At 35.2% G+C, this 17,980-nt stretch overlaps 2 protein-coding genes across 11 annotated transcripts in view; both read right to left on the bottom strand.

Moving 5' to 3' along the window:
* Positions 1-12,253, bottom strand: part of LOC128993643 (zinc finger protein OZF-like) — a 107,981-nt gene extending 95,728 nt beyond the window's left edge. For 6 of the 10 annotated variants that reach the window (XM_054417680.1, XM_054417676.1, XM_054417681.1 and 3 more), the window contains exons 1-4: positions 12,003-12,253; positions 5,067-5,160; positions 2,210-2,258; positions 1,189-1,437 (exon numbers count right to left, since the gene is read on the bottom strand). In XM_054417680.1, the coding sequence (XP_054273655.1) occupies positions 1,189-1,437; positions 2,210-2,258; positions 5,067-5,160; positions 12,003-12,048 (438 nt within the window). In that variant the 5' untranslated portion in view covers positions 12,049-12,253. The remainder of the gene's footprint in view (positions 1-1,188; positions 1,438-2,209; positions 2,259-5,066; positions 5,161-12,002) is intronic. The other 4 variants (XM_054417679.1, XM_054417678.1, XM_054417689.1 and 1 more) reach the window with 3 other exon arrangements.
* A 4,206-nt stretch (positions 12,254-16,459) lies between these two features.
* Positions 16,460-17,410, bottom strand: LOC128993073 (uncharacterized). Its single transcript, XM_054416830.1, has one exon. The coding sequence runs from the start codon at positions 17,408-17,410 to the stop codon at positions 16,460-16,462; it is 951 nt and encodes a 316-aa protein (XP_054272805.1).
* Positions 17,411-17,980: the final 570 nt, after the last annotated feature.

Below are 17,980 nucleotides of genomic sequence, written 5' to 3'. Positions count from 1 at the left end.
CTGGCCAGAGAGAGAAAAAGTAAACAAAAAAACTGGCCATACAGAACAATACTTTCAATAAGGTTACAACACCCACGGTCATAAAGGCGTTTCAATTTTTTTTCTATGACGCCAGAGATCAAGACAATTGAGACAGAGATATAACAGACAGCAGCCCATTGTTTACAATATGTTTACATTTCAAATATGTATGTATTTACAGCATCGTTGGTGATTTATATTATCTTATCATAACCCTTACTCTCTTTGATAACAACTGTAAGAAATTTGTTATTAGTTCTCAACAGTTAATCACCTAATGGGGCATGCCTGTAACTAAATTGACTTGCCACAGCAAAAATCTCGAATTTAAACCATGCCTATTGTTTTGTAAAATAGAGATTTGCAAATGGCAATGATATTGCAGTAAAAGCATAATTTATTTATTACTTTATATATATATATATATATATTTATTTATACAGCCATAATATGATAAAGGAAGTAAATACAATAATAGAAAATTGGAACAAACACAAGCTTCAACCATAGACAAAAATAATTAAACATAGACCATCAGCCGCACTGCTGTTACCATAGGTTCTGGCGCACATCCCTGGGAGCACCGTGTAGTTATGTAGCGTGTACGCCGTAACTACATGGCGTTACCTGCAGTGTGCGCCAGAACCTATGGTAACAGCAGTGCGGCTGATGGTCTATGTTTAATTATTTTTGTCTATGCTTCAAACATGGTTAAGTCTGACTAAGTAGGATGACAAGTGACAACTATGATAAACATCTAAAGTAAGATTGGTTTATCCGGGCACAGAGAACCAGTGTTAAAATATCGGTTTCTGTACTTCAGTGCATACAAGGGCAACCTGTTAGTTATCTGGCAAAAAAGCAATGAGGCTGCATCACATTTCGATACGATTATAGGAATATCAAATCATAATCTTAATCCCATTAAAAAGTTTTCTAATTGATTACAAATCAAATAAACTACAGTAAAAATACATTTCCTCCTGGATTCCATATAATTTTTTTAACCTGATCATGGATTTGCGAAATTTGGATGTTTACAATTTAATTTTTTTTAGATTTAACATCACTAAGTTAGTTGCCAATAAATATTCAATTTTGCGAGTGATTATTTTCAAAATACTTGAATATGTTATAAAAATAAAAAGCGATAAATTTTAAACTAACTTGAGTAGAAATCTCATTGTCGGATGGAGCCTCAGCGTCAGATGGATTAGGCTCAGCATCAGATGGATTAGGCTCAGCATCGGATGGATTAGGCTCAGCATTGGATGTATTGGGCTCAGCATCCCGAGGTTCTACTGAGTTTTGATTATTTTCTTCAGGTTCCTCTGTGTCCTGCTCAGATTTGACTTTCACATCACCGTTAGGCTTTGCACTGTCTTTCAGAAGACCATCCACCAAGACGTTAAAATCCTGAAAATTATTAGATTTTTGTATTTATTTTCATGATATGAAATAGTTTGAATTTATTATAAGATATTAAATAGTTTGAATTTATTATAGGCCTATAGATGAGTACATAATGAACTTTGAAGATACTTGCACACAAATACAATATTTTAATAGTATGAATAATTTATTTTAAATTGTTCAAAGGCTTTTGAGTATACTTTTATAACAAAGTATTTCAAGTGCTATAACATTATGGCTCAAGTAATATTCTTTAATCAAACTGCTCTTTAATGATTAAGGTAAAAAATGCAACACAACACAGTTAACAAATTGAGGAAATTGTTATTGGAGGAAAATTAGTAAAATGTTCAATATGCCAACCATTTTGTTTCTACATGTCAGAGGAAGCTGACATTTTCACATAAAATGTTTTCAAAACTTAGATTATAAATTGTGTAAAGTCTTGAAGTTTTCGATGCATATGACTACTGTTTAAGGCAAATGAAACGTCTCAACCTCTTTGTAGGAAATCCTCTATACTTATAAACAAATTTAAGTAAATATTGGAAGTGACATTAAAGGGGTAAAGAGAATGTTTAGAACTAAAATTCAACTATAGTAATTTATACAGGTTAGGTTCATGCTACAATATGAAAACTATACATGAAAACTCTACAAGATTAAGGTGGCTGATGGTCTCTTCTCACAGCACACAAACTTATTTTCTTGGTATTCTACTTATTTTTGTTTTTTGTGAAAACACTCTGGTCTAGAACACAAGCAAATTACTTACTTGAGATTTATGTTGATTTTCTTCCTTGACTTTCTCTGTAGTAGGTTCCCTGTGTGACAAAATAATAATTATACCAGGATCATAATTTTGCTGTTAAACATCAAAGTGAAAAGACATACTAAACATTTTACAACAAATAAAAAATAACACATCTATAATGTGACCGCCTAGAATATTTTTTTATTGACTCTTAACGTTGAGCCTTAGTTGACTGGCCATACTCTCTAAACCTGGCCTATTGGTTGACGCCAGATATTTACTAGGTTGGTGTACCAATCATGTCTAGCAGTATTGTACAGGGTGGCACAAAAAGGATGGTCGGATTCTAACTGCGTAGTATAAGTAGTTGGGGGAGGTTCGGGTCCACTACCGGCCGTCTGTAAGTCGACCATGGTACCCAATTTGCAGCAATACGGTGCAGTGGACGGTCAAACACTGCATTTTAGCGGTGGAACCTTTTTTATTTTATTTTTTCAGAAACAGTGAATCTTTTATTTCTTTGTAACGGCTGTTTCGACAACATTTTGGCGTAGCCCGTATGGGACTGATTTCTGGTTTTCAGATCATATCACGTTGGGTGACTGCATCTCGGACAACAGGGTCCGTCGTAGTAAATCTACTGGACGGCAGTTACTCCACAAAACAAGGAGACCGTATGAGCGTCAGTTGTCTTCTCTTCGTTCGCTACGCTCACTCACCTTTTGGTTGCAAATTGGCAGTAGTCATAAATTTAAAAAAATAATAGTGCTGCACCCTGTTGGTAATCCTTGTAACTTTAATGCTATTAAACATCATAGAACAGAACCAACTTGTTTAATTGAAACAGCTGTTAAGAAATTCCTTTTAAATATAAAAAATCATAAGGTTAACATGGGAAACTCCAGAGCCACTGGGGCGGAGCCCGAAAGCCCGATCAGAATAAAAACTACTTAGTTTTCCTATTTAATGCCCAAAGAATCGGTGTATCAAATTTCAGCCTCCTAGATAAATGGGAAGTGGGAGAATTAGTGATGAGGGAGTGAGTGAGTGAGTGAGTCAGTCAGTGAGGGCTTTGCCTTTTATACAGGGTGGTAAAAAAGTCCCAGGACAGTTAAATATTTTAAAAATAATGCAGATAGAGCTACAATACTTGGTACAAAGTTGCAGGGCATAAAACTCTATTTTAACACATATTCAGCATATTCAGTGATCCAATAACTCTTCAGGGGGACGGCCCACAAGGAGTCGGAAGAAAATCTTAAATGGAAGCATAGGTCAATATGCACATCAAATTAAAGGTCTTTTGTAGTAGAATACAATGCCGCAAACCGCACTTCAAAAGGTTAAAGGTCTTCATTAGTAGATTACGATGCCGTAAATTCAAGCTCAAAAGAATGCCTGAGTAAAAAATGGCAGTCGTTCAAAGATTTCTTGACTCCGCCATTTTGAATCTTTGAACGACTGTCATTTTTTACTCAGGTATTCTTTAGAGCTTGAGTTTACAGCATCGTAACCTACTAGTGAAAACCTTTAATTTGATGTGCATATCGACCTATGCTTAGGTTAAAAATTTTCTTCCGATTCTTAGGGCTGTGCCCCCGTAAGCAATGTAATAGCAATGTAAATTAAATGAATCTTTGAACAACTGTCATTTTGCACAAGATCAACCTTTTGAAGTGCGGTTCGCGGCATTGTATTCTACTAAAAAAGACATTTAATTTGATGTGCATATTGACCTATGCTTCCATTTAAAAGATTTTCTTCCGACTCCTTGTGGGCCGTCCCCCTACAGAGTTATTGGATCACTGAATATGTGTTAAAATAGAGTTTTATGCCCTGTAACTTTGTACCAAGTATTGTAGCTCTATCTGCATTATTTTTTTAAAATATTTAACTGTCCTGGGACTTTTTTAACACCCTGTATATTTAGATTAGGGATAGGAGTATGATATTGTGAATGATTACGATATATCTGAATCACAGCGATCTCTGAATTTTTAGGTGTACTCCATGATAGTAATAATCAATAAAGACTAATAGTTTAATTTAACACGTTCACTGAGGTCTACTGCTATAGCAGTAGAGCGGCACTGGCACTGCACGAGGCCTACTGCTATAGCAGTAGTGTGCTCCCCTACCAAATATTGTGTCTGTCTGAGCCCAGCACTCGGCTGGGGACGCTGGTAATTGTTGCCAGGCTGTAGCTTAGAATACAAGCTTTATTTTGGTGTAGATTGGTACTAAACATTCCAGTGAAATCTCGTCTGGCAATGCTTTTGTCCCGTTTTCGGGGATTTTCTATATTCTCTAGTTTTCCTAGTTGTTGATCCAGGCAGTGCTGCTACCTTTGGGTGTTTCAGTGAACTACCGTACGTCCACTTTAGGGGTACCCCTAACATAGAACCATCACCACTGCTCTTTTTTGATTGGTCACCGCGCTGCAGATTGGGAGCGCCTGTTTAAAGGTTTTCAGCAGCGAACGTGTTAAAAAGAAACAAAAGTAAATACAATTGTATACAATTGGGGGAATACTATTCCTACCAATCATCATGTAGGCCTACCCCTGTATATTTCTCCAGCTGAATAAAGTGATTTTTGATTTGAATTTGACCTTAAAGGGCAATTTATGAAATACTGGATGGTTTTGCGCAAGGTTTCTCGTCATGACAAAAATTTTAGTGTAGCGTGTTAACGCTACTACTATTTCATAATGAATGTGTAAATAAAGATTACCTAATTGTCTTATTGTCTAAAAAAAGTAGGCTGGTTTATGTGTGACTTTTAGTTTTCACAAAAGTTCATGGGTACTTTTGGATTTATATATGGATTGCAACTACTTTTCAAGATCTAAAAAAATAAAATTACCAAATCAAATTACCTGTGATCTTCATTGTTGGTGGGTTCTTCCTGTGGAGGCAAACTGTTCTTAGCGTTTTTGACACATTCTTCATCAGTAGGTTCTCTTTTTGGCACTGAAAAATAACAATTTATTAGCCCAAAGGCTTAATGGAGAAAAGAATCAAACTCTCACTTAAACTATTTATGAGAGTACAACTCAACAAATAGGCTGAATGCTAGACCTAAGGCATTTTTATTTATTTATTTTTTTATGAAATCTTTATTGTTTTTTCCATACAACAAACAAACACAAAAATATATTTACACATGAAAAAAAGAAAAACCTATGTTGGTGGATTTATACAATTTCTTAAGTTCTAAAAATCAAAGAGGCGGTTTTGTCAGGTATCACTTGGTATCATATCACTTGGTTATAATAGGCCTATATACAGTGAGTGTGAGTTCTACACAGTGATCTTCTTCAGCACAGAGTAAAAGTCAATACACTTACAAACAAAAATGATACAACAGAGTAAGTATTTATATTGCTTATTATCTATATTAGTCACTTCTATACTACTGTGTACATACTAAATTCCATAAAAGTACATTTCAGCATTTTCAAAACTTAATAAATAAGGCCACAGCTGCCTAGAAAAATCTGCTTCTGAGATGGTTTCGAGATTAAATGGTAGAGCATTAAACATTTTAGGTGCAAGGTATAAATAAAATTTCTTGAAAGCTGTTAAATTTGGTTTTGGAACTATTGCGTTATACCTTTCTTAATGTTATTCTCCTTTCAGACATAGTTTCAACCTCATCTCTACTTCTCTTTTTGAATAACGGCTTTACAATAGCTGTTTTTAAATCATTGGGAAATTCACCTAAATATAAACTAAAATGTATTAAAAAAACAAGAACCTCAACAATATAAGTAAGGTAAACGCACCAGTAGCTGACAGTATAAGAAACTATACACACTTAATAATCCGTGGTTTTGAATAAATAGGAACTAAAGAGATATTACGGATTTTATGGGATTCTAAATTTAGTGTAGTTTTCAAATTTGTCATACAAAAAGGGTTTTTTAAATATATTTAATAACATTTTTAAACTTAATTCAACCTTTGTACGTGTTCCAGTGGCTGACAGTGAAAAAAGTGCTTGTACCAGTAGCTGACTGTCAGTTGTCCCAGTAGCTGACACTGGAACTATAAATGTACTAGCTGCCAAACCTAAGGGTTTTATAATTTATAAGACAAATAAAATCTAACTTAATAATTAAGTTATCAATAAAATCATGTAAAACGTTATTAAGAAAATTTATTTTACATATTTTAAAATAAAAAATATTTACATTAAAAAATATATAGCCTATATATTAAAAAAAATACATTTTTTAAAGATACTTGGCTTATTAATTAAAAAATTAAAATCATTTTATAAAAATGTAAAATCACATAAACTATAAATAGCATGCAAATTTCGATGGGTAAAACCAATTTAATATTGTGCAATTAAGTAGCAAATATCCCCTGTCAGCTAGTGGAACTTGTATGGCTTTTGTGTACCAAAGCCTGACATTGATATAATTTTAAATCCAAACCCCCTAACACCCCAATTTTATCATGAAATTGTCAACAAAGGTATAATTGATAAAAATAATGGGCCTAACCATTAATACTATTTAAGAAATTTAGCGAAATGACAAAAAACCAAACTTACCTTCTTAACAATTTCGTTAAGGGAATCGACTAAATGTGATGTATACAGACAGGGTCGCTTTCAAACCACCACCATTCAACGAGTATGGGCTAAATTTCACTGATTTGTTTGTAAACAAATCAAGAATAAACATGTGTTCTTATAGCAATGCAATCATGTGTAAATGTTTATAAGAAACCACATTATAATGTAAAGAAACTCAAACTGTCAGCTTCTGGAGCACTGTCAGCTACTGGTGCATTTACCTTAGGCCTAGGAATTTTCTTAATAATCAAAGGAGTAATATTATCATATCCTGGTGCTTTCCTGTTTTTAAGCGATTTGATTATGCCAATAACCTTGTTTTCGCAGGTTGGATAGAAAAATATAGAATTGTTACATGTAGATGTCTGAAACATGGGTTTATATTCGTTTACTAGTTGGGGAATTATCTGTTACTGTTCTAATATAATACTTTCTCTCAACTCCGTTGCTATAGAACAGAAGGGTCTGTTTAATTTATTTACAACTGCTTCAGGGCTTGTAATTAACTCTTTATCGTCACCTTTCAATACAATAAGTTCTGCATCTTTCTTATTTTCTCCAATAAGGGTTTTGATTGTGTTCCATTGTTTCTTAGGATTTTGATTATTTTCAACTAATATTTTGATGTAGTAGCCTACTCATTCTTTGTTAATCTTACTTGGTTTATTACATAATAATGATGATAGTATCTGGTGACATTAATCAATAATATGCTACGCGGCCGTATTTTTCCACTAAACGCCCAGCAATAGATTTTATAAGGTGCGCGCACTACTTATTGCTGACTTTACACCCCCCCCCCTTTTCTTCACTAACTTGCTCCACAGGTATCTACATGATAGCCTAAGTATTTGATACAGCGGTGTCGGTGTCAGTTAAAGTGTCCTCTATCTGGTGAAATTATCGGTAATATGCTACACAGCCGTATTTTTCCGCAAAACGGCCAGCAATAGATTCTTTAAGGCGTGCACACTACTTATGGCTGAGTTATTGCCAGGTTCACACAAGTACTTACTTAATTAGCTAGTCAATAACTTAGTCGTTTGCGGATGCAGAGTTAATAATATGTACGTTATAATGTTGGGTACAATGTTGAACAAGCAGTTACTAAATTAAATTAGGCCTAATCATAGCCTAGTGTAAGATAAGTTAAACACCTGGCCTTTACCTGTTAAAGTTAATTCAACAAAGGCAGGATTTTTGGGTAACTTAGACTTTAGTTTACGTCAAGCATTTACCATTATACATTAACTATCCCTATCAGCTGATTATAATGTGAAACTGTTCTAAAATAACCTAACCAAACATGCTGTAACTCATGTTCGAGTAACTTAACTTAGGTTAAATGTGGGGCGTAAACTACAAGTTAAAGTGCAACAGGATTTTTTACCATTCAGGCCTAATTTGTTAACAAGGATGGTTAGCAATAGGTAAGGTACTTGACCAATAAACACGCAGTAAGCCTTGCACCAACCCTCATCATCTGCTTTAGCCATTTAACTTGTTGCCGAAGGCTCAGAGGACAATTTAACCCTGGAACTGCTGATCGGTCATTTTATGACCGACAGGGTCCGTTCCGTAGTGCCATCGGTCACAAAATGACCGATCCAGTATTTTTCATATATATAAGCTTCTACTCATCGGAACGAAGTATTTTATGCATCAATGTATGTTTCAATATATATCAATATATGTTTAGAAGTATTTATCTTGTAACTTGAATCTCATGTATCATTTACTGTAAAAATGGTGTTTACCGTATAAATAAATAAATAAATAAATAAATGTAAAGCCAAAGAGGTTGGCTGCCTGCTAATATGACAGTTTTTACGTTTTATTGTATTGGCGGGCCTGCTAACATATGTTGATAAAAGTGTTTGTTGTTTCTATGCAGTAGTGATGTCGTCTGTAAACACGGTCGGTTATCTCGTATTTATTTCGTTGTTTTTGCGTGTTTTTCGGATCAAAAAGTTGTTTGTACTTATTGATAAACTCGTTTAGTTATATTTAAAGAGTGTTTTAGTAGTTTCCATTGTTATTTGTGAATATTTAGCGAACAAAGTGGACTTTGAAGTGACATTATGTGTGGGGGTTAGTTTGTTTTGTTGGATTACAAACTTGATATTTTTACAATGGAAAATTATGCAGGACGATCCAGTGATTTACGTGAATTATTGATGAACGATCTTAGGGAAACTAATGATAATATTGATTCTAAAGTTGAGCCAGAGGAATCAGAAGAATCAGTCGTGGTGCCGGTAGGCCTAGGGGCAAGCCCATCAGTAAGTCAGCCTTGTGATGAGACAGGTGATGAATCAGATCTTGATGTAGACATTTATGGTTTGACACCTGAACATAGTGTGTTACAGACTTCTCCTCTGGATCAGAAGATGACTATGTCCCACATAGCAGTGAATTAGATACCAGTCAAAGAGAAGTAACAGATTTAGACGTAGGCCTAGATGTACCAACCGTAGGTTTGGGTCCACCTGCTCCACCTCCTGGTCCTGGAGGGGATGCAGCAGCTAGGCTAGGAATACCCCCAATTCCAAATATTACTAGGCCTATTTGGACAAGGGTCTACCCCCCAGAACCTGAAGGGGAGGATATAGAAACTAAGTTTACTGTGAGAAATACTGGGATTAGAGACTGTCCACCCCGCAACAGCAAGCCAATTGCTTACTTCAATTTGTTTTTCCCCTACGCAATCTGGATATTATTCACAACTGAAACCAATGCATATGCATCGAGAGAAGTAACTCAAAGGAGATTGTCGGGGGAATTGAGGGGACAGTCACGGTTACGACACTGGGTTGACGTAACATACAGTGAAATGAAGAAGTATATAGCGCTATATAGAAGTATAGCGCTGGTTATAAATATGGGCCTAATTGAAAAAAAAAATCTTATTGACTAACTTATGGGGACCAATCTTTCAGCCAGAGAGTTCCATTTTTCCCTGAAATTATGTCAAGAAACCGTTTCCAGGCTATATCGTCAATGTTTCATCTCACTTCAGAGCCTTTTATCGCTAAAGGAGAACCGGGTTATGATCCTTGGCAGAAAATAAGGAAACTCCTAGATCACTTGAATGATGCTTTCAAAAGACATTTTGTCCCTTCCCAGAACCTAGCAATCGATGAAAGTATGATAGGAATGAAGAATCGGACAATATTTATACAATATATAGGCTATGCCTAACAAAAGACATGCGCGCTTTGGAATAAAAAAATTTGAAATATGTGACAGTGCTACCGGTTATTTGCTCCATACTGCCCTTTATAGTGGTAAAGACTTTTTGAGTGATGGAGATGATCCATTCACTCAAAAAGTTATATTTGAGATGATGAATCAGACTCGATTGTTGGGGAAACATCATCATGTCTTTACAGATAACTTCTACACTAAGCTACCCCTAGCCGAAGCTTTGTTACGCAACGACACATATCTAACTGGTACAGTAAACAAGAAGTCTAAAGATTTATCCCGAGCAGTGGTAGGAACACAATATGAGGCAGGTCAAACTGTTTATTTCAGGAAAGGAAAGGTGTTGCTCGTCGGCTATAAGCAAAAAAAGAAGAGGAAACCCGTTTATCTTATAACAACTGCTTGCCATGCGGAGGATAGAAATATAGTTAGTCGCAGTGGGCTACAAGCTGTGAAACCCCTAGTTATTCACAAGTATAATCTATCTATGGGGGGTGTGGATCAAAAAGATAAATCCATATATCATCACTCATGTACCAGGCCAACTCGCAAGTATTGGCGAAAGATATTCTTCAACCTAATGGACATGGCCATGCTAAACGCCTACATTTTATACTCCAGGAACACAGATCACCCTCTTTGAGGAAAAGATTCATGGTGGATATTGTTGAAACACTTGTCAGGCAACAACCACCTGCAGAACCTGTTCAAGTAAATCCCTTGGAACACAATCTAGTGCAGTTTCCATCGAATCAAAGGAGAGTCTGTCCCGTCTGCGGAAAAAAAAGCAGCTGGAGGTGCCCTGGGTGTAATGTTGGTGTTCACCCACAGTGCTTTGGGAGGTTGGAACACTTTTACAGGCCACTAAAGTAAAAAAAAAGAGACCAGCCACAGAAAATGAAAGTGACTCTGACTAAAGTCAGGAACAACAATCGCCCTCTTCTGGCCAAGTTGCCTTCGGCCAAATTTTTGCAGTTCCTTGTAAAAATATTGCTATTGACAATCAAATCTTGAGTGTTTTACTTTATTACTTTTGTGTTTATGCCTGAGTAGGCTATTTCAAATAAGAAAGTGAATTATAATTTTGGTTTATTATTGTTATGTGACTGTTTGTGAACATTTATCTTCTTGGAGTTTATCGTTACCGTGGATACATAGTCCAAAAATTAGCAGGTATGCTTTTCAAAATGTGTTAAGTTTAGATTTTTGTTGAATTACATTGTTTAGTAGCACATTAGGACTGACTAGTGCTGTATTTCATGACTTATAATAATTCTAGACACATATGTTTCCCATATGTCTGGTTCGCGCAGAATTTTCACCGAGCACATCATGTGAAAAAACTCAAATTTTATGAATAATATATTAGCCTACTTTTTCAGTAAACAAAATTTATTTCTAAAAACTAGATAAAATTTGCAACAAAATGTATATTTTGGAATTCTTGTGGCATTTCTGATGTGTATTGGACATGAGACATAAAATGCGGAAATGATTTTTTTATCAAATTTGTGTAGGCCTATAAAAAAATATGGTGTGTAAATTTTTTTTGTTATTTTACCAAATAAATTTTACCATTGTATTCCTTGTTATTTTCTGAATAAAATTATGTATAATACATTACTTAAGTCATACAAATAATATTTTTTACGAATTTTTAAAAAAATTTATGATTGCTGAAAAAAGTGTTGGCATTTGAAGAAATTTAATTGGCAGTTCCAGGGTTAATTTACTTATTCTAAATGCAAGACCTTTTTATTCATTGCAACATTAAAAAATACGTAAACCAATTAATCTATATAAACATACTGTAAATGGTTTTTATGTGAGTTTAAACATGTCATCACAATGACATGTTAGCCTAGAGATAGGCTAGAGATATGCTAGGCCTAGGCCAACCAAAAACAAACAATGCCAACCCCAACCCAATGGCGGAGTAAGAAGCAAAATGCTTGAGTAGGCATAGGTACAACCATTGACTATTCACTTACGGTTTAAATATTAATCCAAGGCAACTCACCTAAAACAAACTGAATCGAATCTGAGAATTTCTCCTCCACCTCCATAGCTGAATAGGCTAGTTAAAACACGGAGGAGAAATGACAAAACAAACCACGAATAGGGTGAAGAACAGAACAACGAACTAAACAGTCAGTCTCAGCCAGACAAGAGACGCAGACGATGAATTTCAAAAGACAACCCGTAAAAAGCAACACTACGGAGGACGCGGACGGACCGATCGCATACTGAACTGAACTGACTGAAACTGAAACTAGACTGGCACTGGCACTGGCACAGTGGCACTGCACTGGACTGGTACGTGGGACTGGACTATTGGACTGGACTGGCCTTCGCCTTGGCCCTTGTGACTGCGAGCCTTTCAAGACCGGAAAATGCCGCGCGTCTGCGCATGCGCAAGTAAGCGTTATTCGTAGCACTTGTAACAGCTGCAGCTGTTTCAGAAAATCACATTAGTATCTTCACTGCAACTCTTGCAACAATCTACTTGAAACTGGAACGGTTCTCCCGCGCTTAACTCCAAACCATTTAATTACTGTAACAGAATGAAGAATTTTACAGATTATGTTTATGTATGTGTTACTTTACTTACTGTAACCTCTGGCACCTCCTTTATTTTATAAAATAAATTTAAAGTAACTTGGGTGGGCTACGATAGCGTTATCATCTATTCATCTATCTTCAATTGTACCCAAACATGTTTTCCAAAAGAGAAGATCCCAATTCTCATTTCATTTTTAATGGTCTAAGCTTTTCGAGAATTATTGGCATCTTGCTTACAATGAAATGTATAACAAAATGTAAATGTTCAACAACGCTAATACATAATAATTTATTTTATTCACTAGCGCTTTCAGAAACAAGTTTTCCATTCAAAAGCGCTAGTGAATAAAATAAATTATTTTATTGGCTTTGCCTTGTTGAACATAGCTTATTAATTGGAATCCTTCTGTACTTCTCGTCCATAAACTAAAAATAAACTTTTCCACGACATAAACTACAAAGTACTCCAGTGTTATTGATGTCTTCCATATTACTCGTATTTCTCAGAATCTTCGTATTGAAGAAGGAGCACATCATCGATAATAAATGACCTCCGCAACACAGCAGCAATCAAAATCTATCAATAACATTAACCCCAACTTCAACTCAGACATAACTCGATCATAACATAAAGAATAACAAACGATATGAATAATAATTATGAGGAACTAGTTGCAGTTGCAGTGCAGTCAAGAGTTAGAATTATAGCTCAGTGGTCAAGATAAATATTACGACAACGACGCTAGTTAGTGGTTATGGTTAGTGACCGTGACTTTCTGAAATAGCTGCTGCTACGCCACCAGTTACTAGCGCATGCGCAGAAGCGCGGCATTTTCCGGTCTTGAAAGGCTCGCTTGTGACTAGGCTTAGGGTGGGAGGGAAGGAGAGAGTATCCGTGCACTGCAGGCACTGGCACTATATCACAGGCAGGCAGACGCACTCGCATATTCTAGTGTGCGTGTGCAGTGATGTGTGGTGATGTGTGAAGAATGGAAGGTGGAGGGGAGACCCGGCTTAATTCGTCTCGGAGTTGGAGAATGGAGGGAGTGCAATGAAAATGATTAAATGAATGGGTAAAAAACATTTTTTTAGCGATAATATCGCTGAAAATGTATGAATGCCTAGAAGATAAACCATCAATTCGGTATTTCCAATAAGTTGAGACCCTACCTAGCAATGAATCGTCTTTTTAATGGATGTGTTTTGTTTTAATGAGAATAAAATCAAACCACAATACATGTGCTGCAGCACACCTGCAGATTAAGCGATTTTTCTTTGTTTCCTGGTCGATTTTCACTGAAATTGAAATACTCGCATGTATTAAATTAATTTCTTTTTGATAGTGAAACCCAAAATTTTCTGTTGCAAATAATGTAATAATATTTGTTTTTTGTGACAAGTTTAAATTTAGAATGAAAGTTAATTTACCAAATTTGATCATAATGTACCTAGGAACCACCAGCAAACTACAACAGTGTATACTTGTTCTCCAAGAATTACCTAGGTATGCTAATTTTAAATTGTTACATTTTTTTATTTATCAGTAAACATTCCCAAAATTCCAGTTCATGTAGCTTCAAAACCCAACAATTATCAATTATACTTCTCAAAGATTATTGGCGGTGGGGGGGGGGGAGGTAAAAGTATTGTTTTCGTCAACATTTTCGAGTTTGAGTTGTGTGTCCCCCTGAAAAAATGTGGTTTCGAAATTATGTTTATGTGTGTATTTGTGTATATGAGTACACAGTTATGATAGCTTCACCACACCCTGTGGTCCGATTAAAAAAATAATTGTTATATAAGTTATTTTTATAGTTATTTTTAAGTTTTTTTTTTAGTTATAGTTATAAGTAATTTCTACTAACCTGGTACCATCAGGAGTTGTATTTTGATTTTTGATAGTGATTTCCCTATAAAAACTTGAAAATAAAAAAAGTATAGCCTATAACAGAAATCTTACTAATTATAAATGTGAAAGTTTGTGTTTGTTTGTTTGTAGTTTAATCGAGCATAAACCACTGGACGGATTGGGCTGAAATTTGGCATGATGATAGCTGACATTCCCGATTAACATGTAGGCATATTCTTATCTCAAAAATCTCTTTGGGCTCCGCCCCAGTGGCTCTGTAGTTCCTCATGTTAACCTTATGAGTATTCATATTCAAAGGGGATTTAAGAATTTAGTCAGCTGTTTCAACGAAAAAGTTGGTTCTATGAAATACAAGAGCATTAAAAAGTTATACGATTTACCAACAGGGTACAGCACTATATTTTGTTTGCATTTATGTAAACAGCTAATTTGAACTAAGCAACAAAAAAACTGTGATACGCAATGAGAACTGTCAAAGTAGGATTGTTTACAGTTATGTTTATGTTTTTAATGTCATGTATAATTTGTGATTTTTTTCGAATGTTTAATAAATTTATTTTTCTTTCTTGCTAAGGTGAAGTGGTAGAACATTATGGCTATGGTAGATGTGTAATACCATAGTATACCGTTAATTTAAAGAAGCAAATTTTATCAAACTTTCTCCTCCCCCATTGCAAACGCAAAGCTTGAGTATAACTGCAATAAGCATTTTAAACTTATATGCCAACCCCGTACGAAGGACGGGTACTCTGCTAGTAAAACATAAAATCAAGACCTTTTGAAGTTGAATAAAGTAACAACAACCGAACGGGATAGCAATTGCCATGATATCAGTGGAGAAATGACTCATGAAATACCATAGAAGATTGGTAGGATTCTGTTGGTTGAGTTAAAGTACTCGCCAAATAGCCCTTTTCCCTCTCGAGAAAATCAGAGAAGCAATGGAAATAATAAAGAAAAAAATTAGCTAATTTCAACAAATACGACAGCTACAGTCATGGTATAGTCAAAAGGATTAAGTACTGCTATACTTGTAATGGGAACCTAGTAGGGATCGAGCTGGTCTAGTGAAAGAACACGGGGCTTCGGAGCCCGAGGTCCCGGGTTCAAATTCCGCCAATCATAAATGGATTTGATCTATGTGATTTATTTATTTATTTTTTATTTTACATTCATACGGACAGCTCCATTTTGATACTTGGTAAAAGTTTGTGCAATAACATACAAGACTTGCTTAGAGCTAGTTATTCAATAATGTTGAGTGAAAAACAAAGAATAAGCGATAAACAAAATACCCCCGCCGCAGCAAACCTGCAGACTAAGTGAATTTCAACTTGTATGATTACATTTTTACTAAAATATTTCCATAAATAAAGATATTTATTCCCAATTTAAATAACATTATAATTAACAAGTGCCTAGGTTTGATGCTACGGGGATGGTAAAAAGTGTTTTTGACCCAGGATGAAATAAATAAATTTGCCAAATTTTATCAATATATATCCATAAACAAGTAAACTACAACAGTTTTTATTTTCTACTTAAGAATAACATGGAAATTTGAAATTACACTATTTTTGAATATTCTCCGTGACCGTTAGGCATACAACAGCGCTTCAATATACTAAATTATTTCTTTTTTTTAAGCTCTACAAAACGGTTTAAAACGACATTCCAAATGTTTTGATTTTAGGGTCAAAAAAGGGAAAACCCCATTTTTACCCCATAAAACCCCCATAACCCCCCGTTTACATGGCCCGATTATACTGGTTCGCGAACTCGATCGAATAAACGTAGGTTTACACGTTTGTACAAAATTTCATTAAAATCGGATCATTTTTGCTCGAGTTATCGTGCTAACGGACACACATACTTACTATAAAATTAAAAGTAATGTTAATTTCAGTGTCATAAAAGACAGATAGGTTTGTTTCGTAATTATTTAAATTTGTATCTACCATGTTTTAGTTTTCAAATCAAGTTAATAAAATTTAAATCATTCAAAATCTTAATAAAACCAGAAATCAGGTACAGCTGAAGAACAGTTATTTTATCTTTCCTATCTCCTCGTAGGTACTCACTTTGATCGCCTTCTCACCTTCAGATTTCCGCACAAAGAATTTCCCACCTCGACACCATACGAAGGAGTAACCGACTTCAGCGCACTTCTGCTTCAACTTGGATAGGAAGATCTTGTTTTCTGGAGATAGGTGATCATTCACGAATACTCTGTCTCGGGGAAAGGTGTTGTTCACTTTATCAGCCGTGAGGTGTTCATTCCTTGCCCTAGCCTCCTTAAACTTGTTGATAAATGCTTCCTTCATTGTCCTCTCCGTAAACTGTACCACCAGGGATGGCACTCGGGTTTTATTGTACGAAGGGATTCTGTGGGCTGCTGCGATGCTGGTTGTCTCCACCTCTAGACCCAATGCTGACCCAATGTCCTTCACTACAGATTTTACGTTTTCATTAGCAGTTTTTGGAATCCCACTAATTTCCACATTGTTTGTTCTGCTGTACTGTTCCAAATCTCGTATCCTATCATTTAATTTTCCAAGTTGTGAGGTTAATGTATTGTTTTTGGCACGTAGATCTTCATTTTCCTTCCGAATAGACATAATTTCCTTTTTAAAATCATTCATCTGACCAACTACACCGTCGACAGTATCTGACAGGTGCTGCACTGACGTGGTTAACTCAAGAGTCTCCTTTTTCACACCTTTAAGTTCATTGGTGATCTCATTTTTGAAATTTTCCATGACTTTTAAGAAAAACTCTTTTGTTATTGAAGTTGTAGTCGTTGAAGAGCCACTGCCTGTACTTACCGCAGATTGTTTGCAGTCTCTACACTTCCAATCTTTGCACGCACGTGGTTTAATTGTTTCACCATCTTGCTTCTTGATGCAGTCAGCATGGAAAACACTACCACAACCGGTGCACTTAACAGAGTTTCCAACATCTTCACAACACTTCCTACAGACGCCACAGGTCGACATAATTAATAAAAGCACAAAACTAACAGCTTGAAATCTTTTATGAATTCTTAGCGAAATTTGGATCAAAGATGATGAGGTTAATCTATATAAAATACCTGGATTTAATAGTTTTGCTCGTTGCAATGACACTTACAGAGCTGGAGGTGTAATTTGTTATGTAAATGAAGAGGCCAATGTATCACAAATTAATATTGAAATGATTACAGCTGATGTTATGGTTCTGAAAGTAAAAATAAAAAACACATTTTTTAATGTTTTTAGTATTTATAGATTGTTAATGTACTCTGAAATTACTTTTATAAATGAATTATCTGATAAATTAATTGATTTGAAAAATAATACTATTTTTATAGGAGATGTGAATATTAATTTGTTAAATTCTAGTCAAAATAATGTGCAGAACTACCTTAGCTTGTTAAATAATCATGGTTTTATATCTGTTGTACATAATCCAACTAGAATTACCAACACTTCTAAAACGCTTGTTGATCATATTTTTATCAGACATGCCAATTTAAATATATTCAAAAGTGTAATATTTGATATAGGATTAACTGATCACTGTTTATT

This window comes from Macrosteles quadrilineatus, unplaced genomic scaffold (assembly GCF_028750875.1).
Source record: "Macrosteles quadrilineatus isolate MER2022 unplaced genomic scaffold, UCM_ALF_1.0 Scaffold_4__1_contigs__length_99947679, whole genome shotgun sequence".
NCBI lineage: Eukaryota > Metazoa > Arthropoda > Insecta > Hemiptera > Cicadellidae > Macrosteles > Macrosteles quadrilineatus.
Note: the sequence above shows the minus strand (reverse complement) of the source record. Positions and strands in the feature narration are given on the sequence as shown.

Bases quoted from the DNA above. Each gene is read 5' to 3' on its own strand.
- LOC128993073 (XM_054416830.1), bottom strand. From the start codon at position 17,410: ATGTCGACCTGTGGCGTCTGTAGGAAGTGTTGTGAAGATGTTGGAAAC.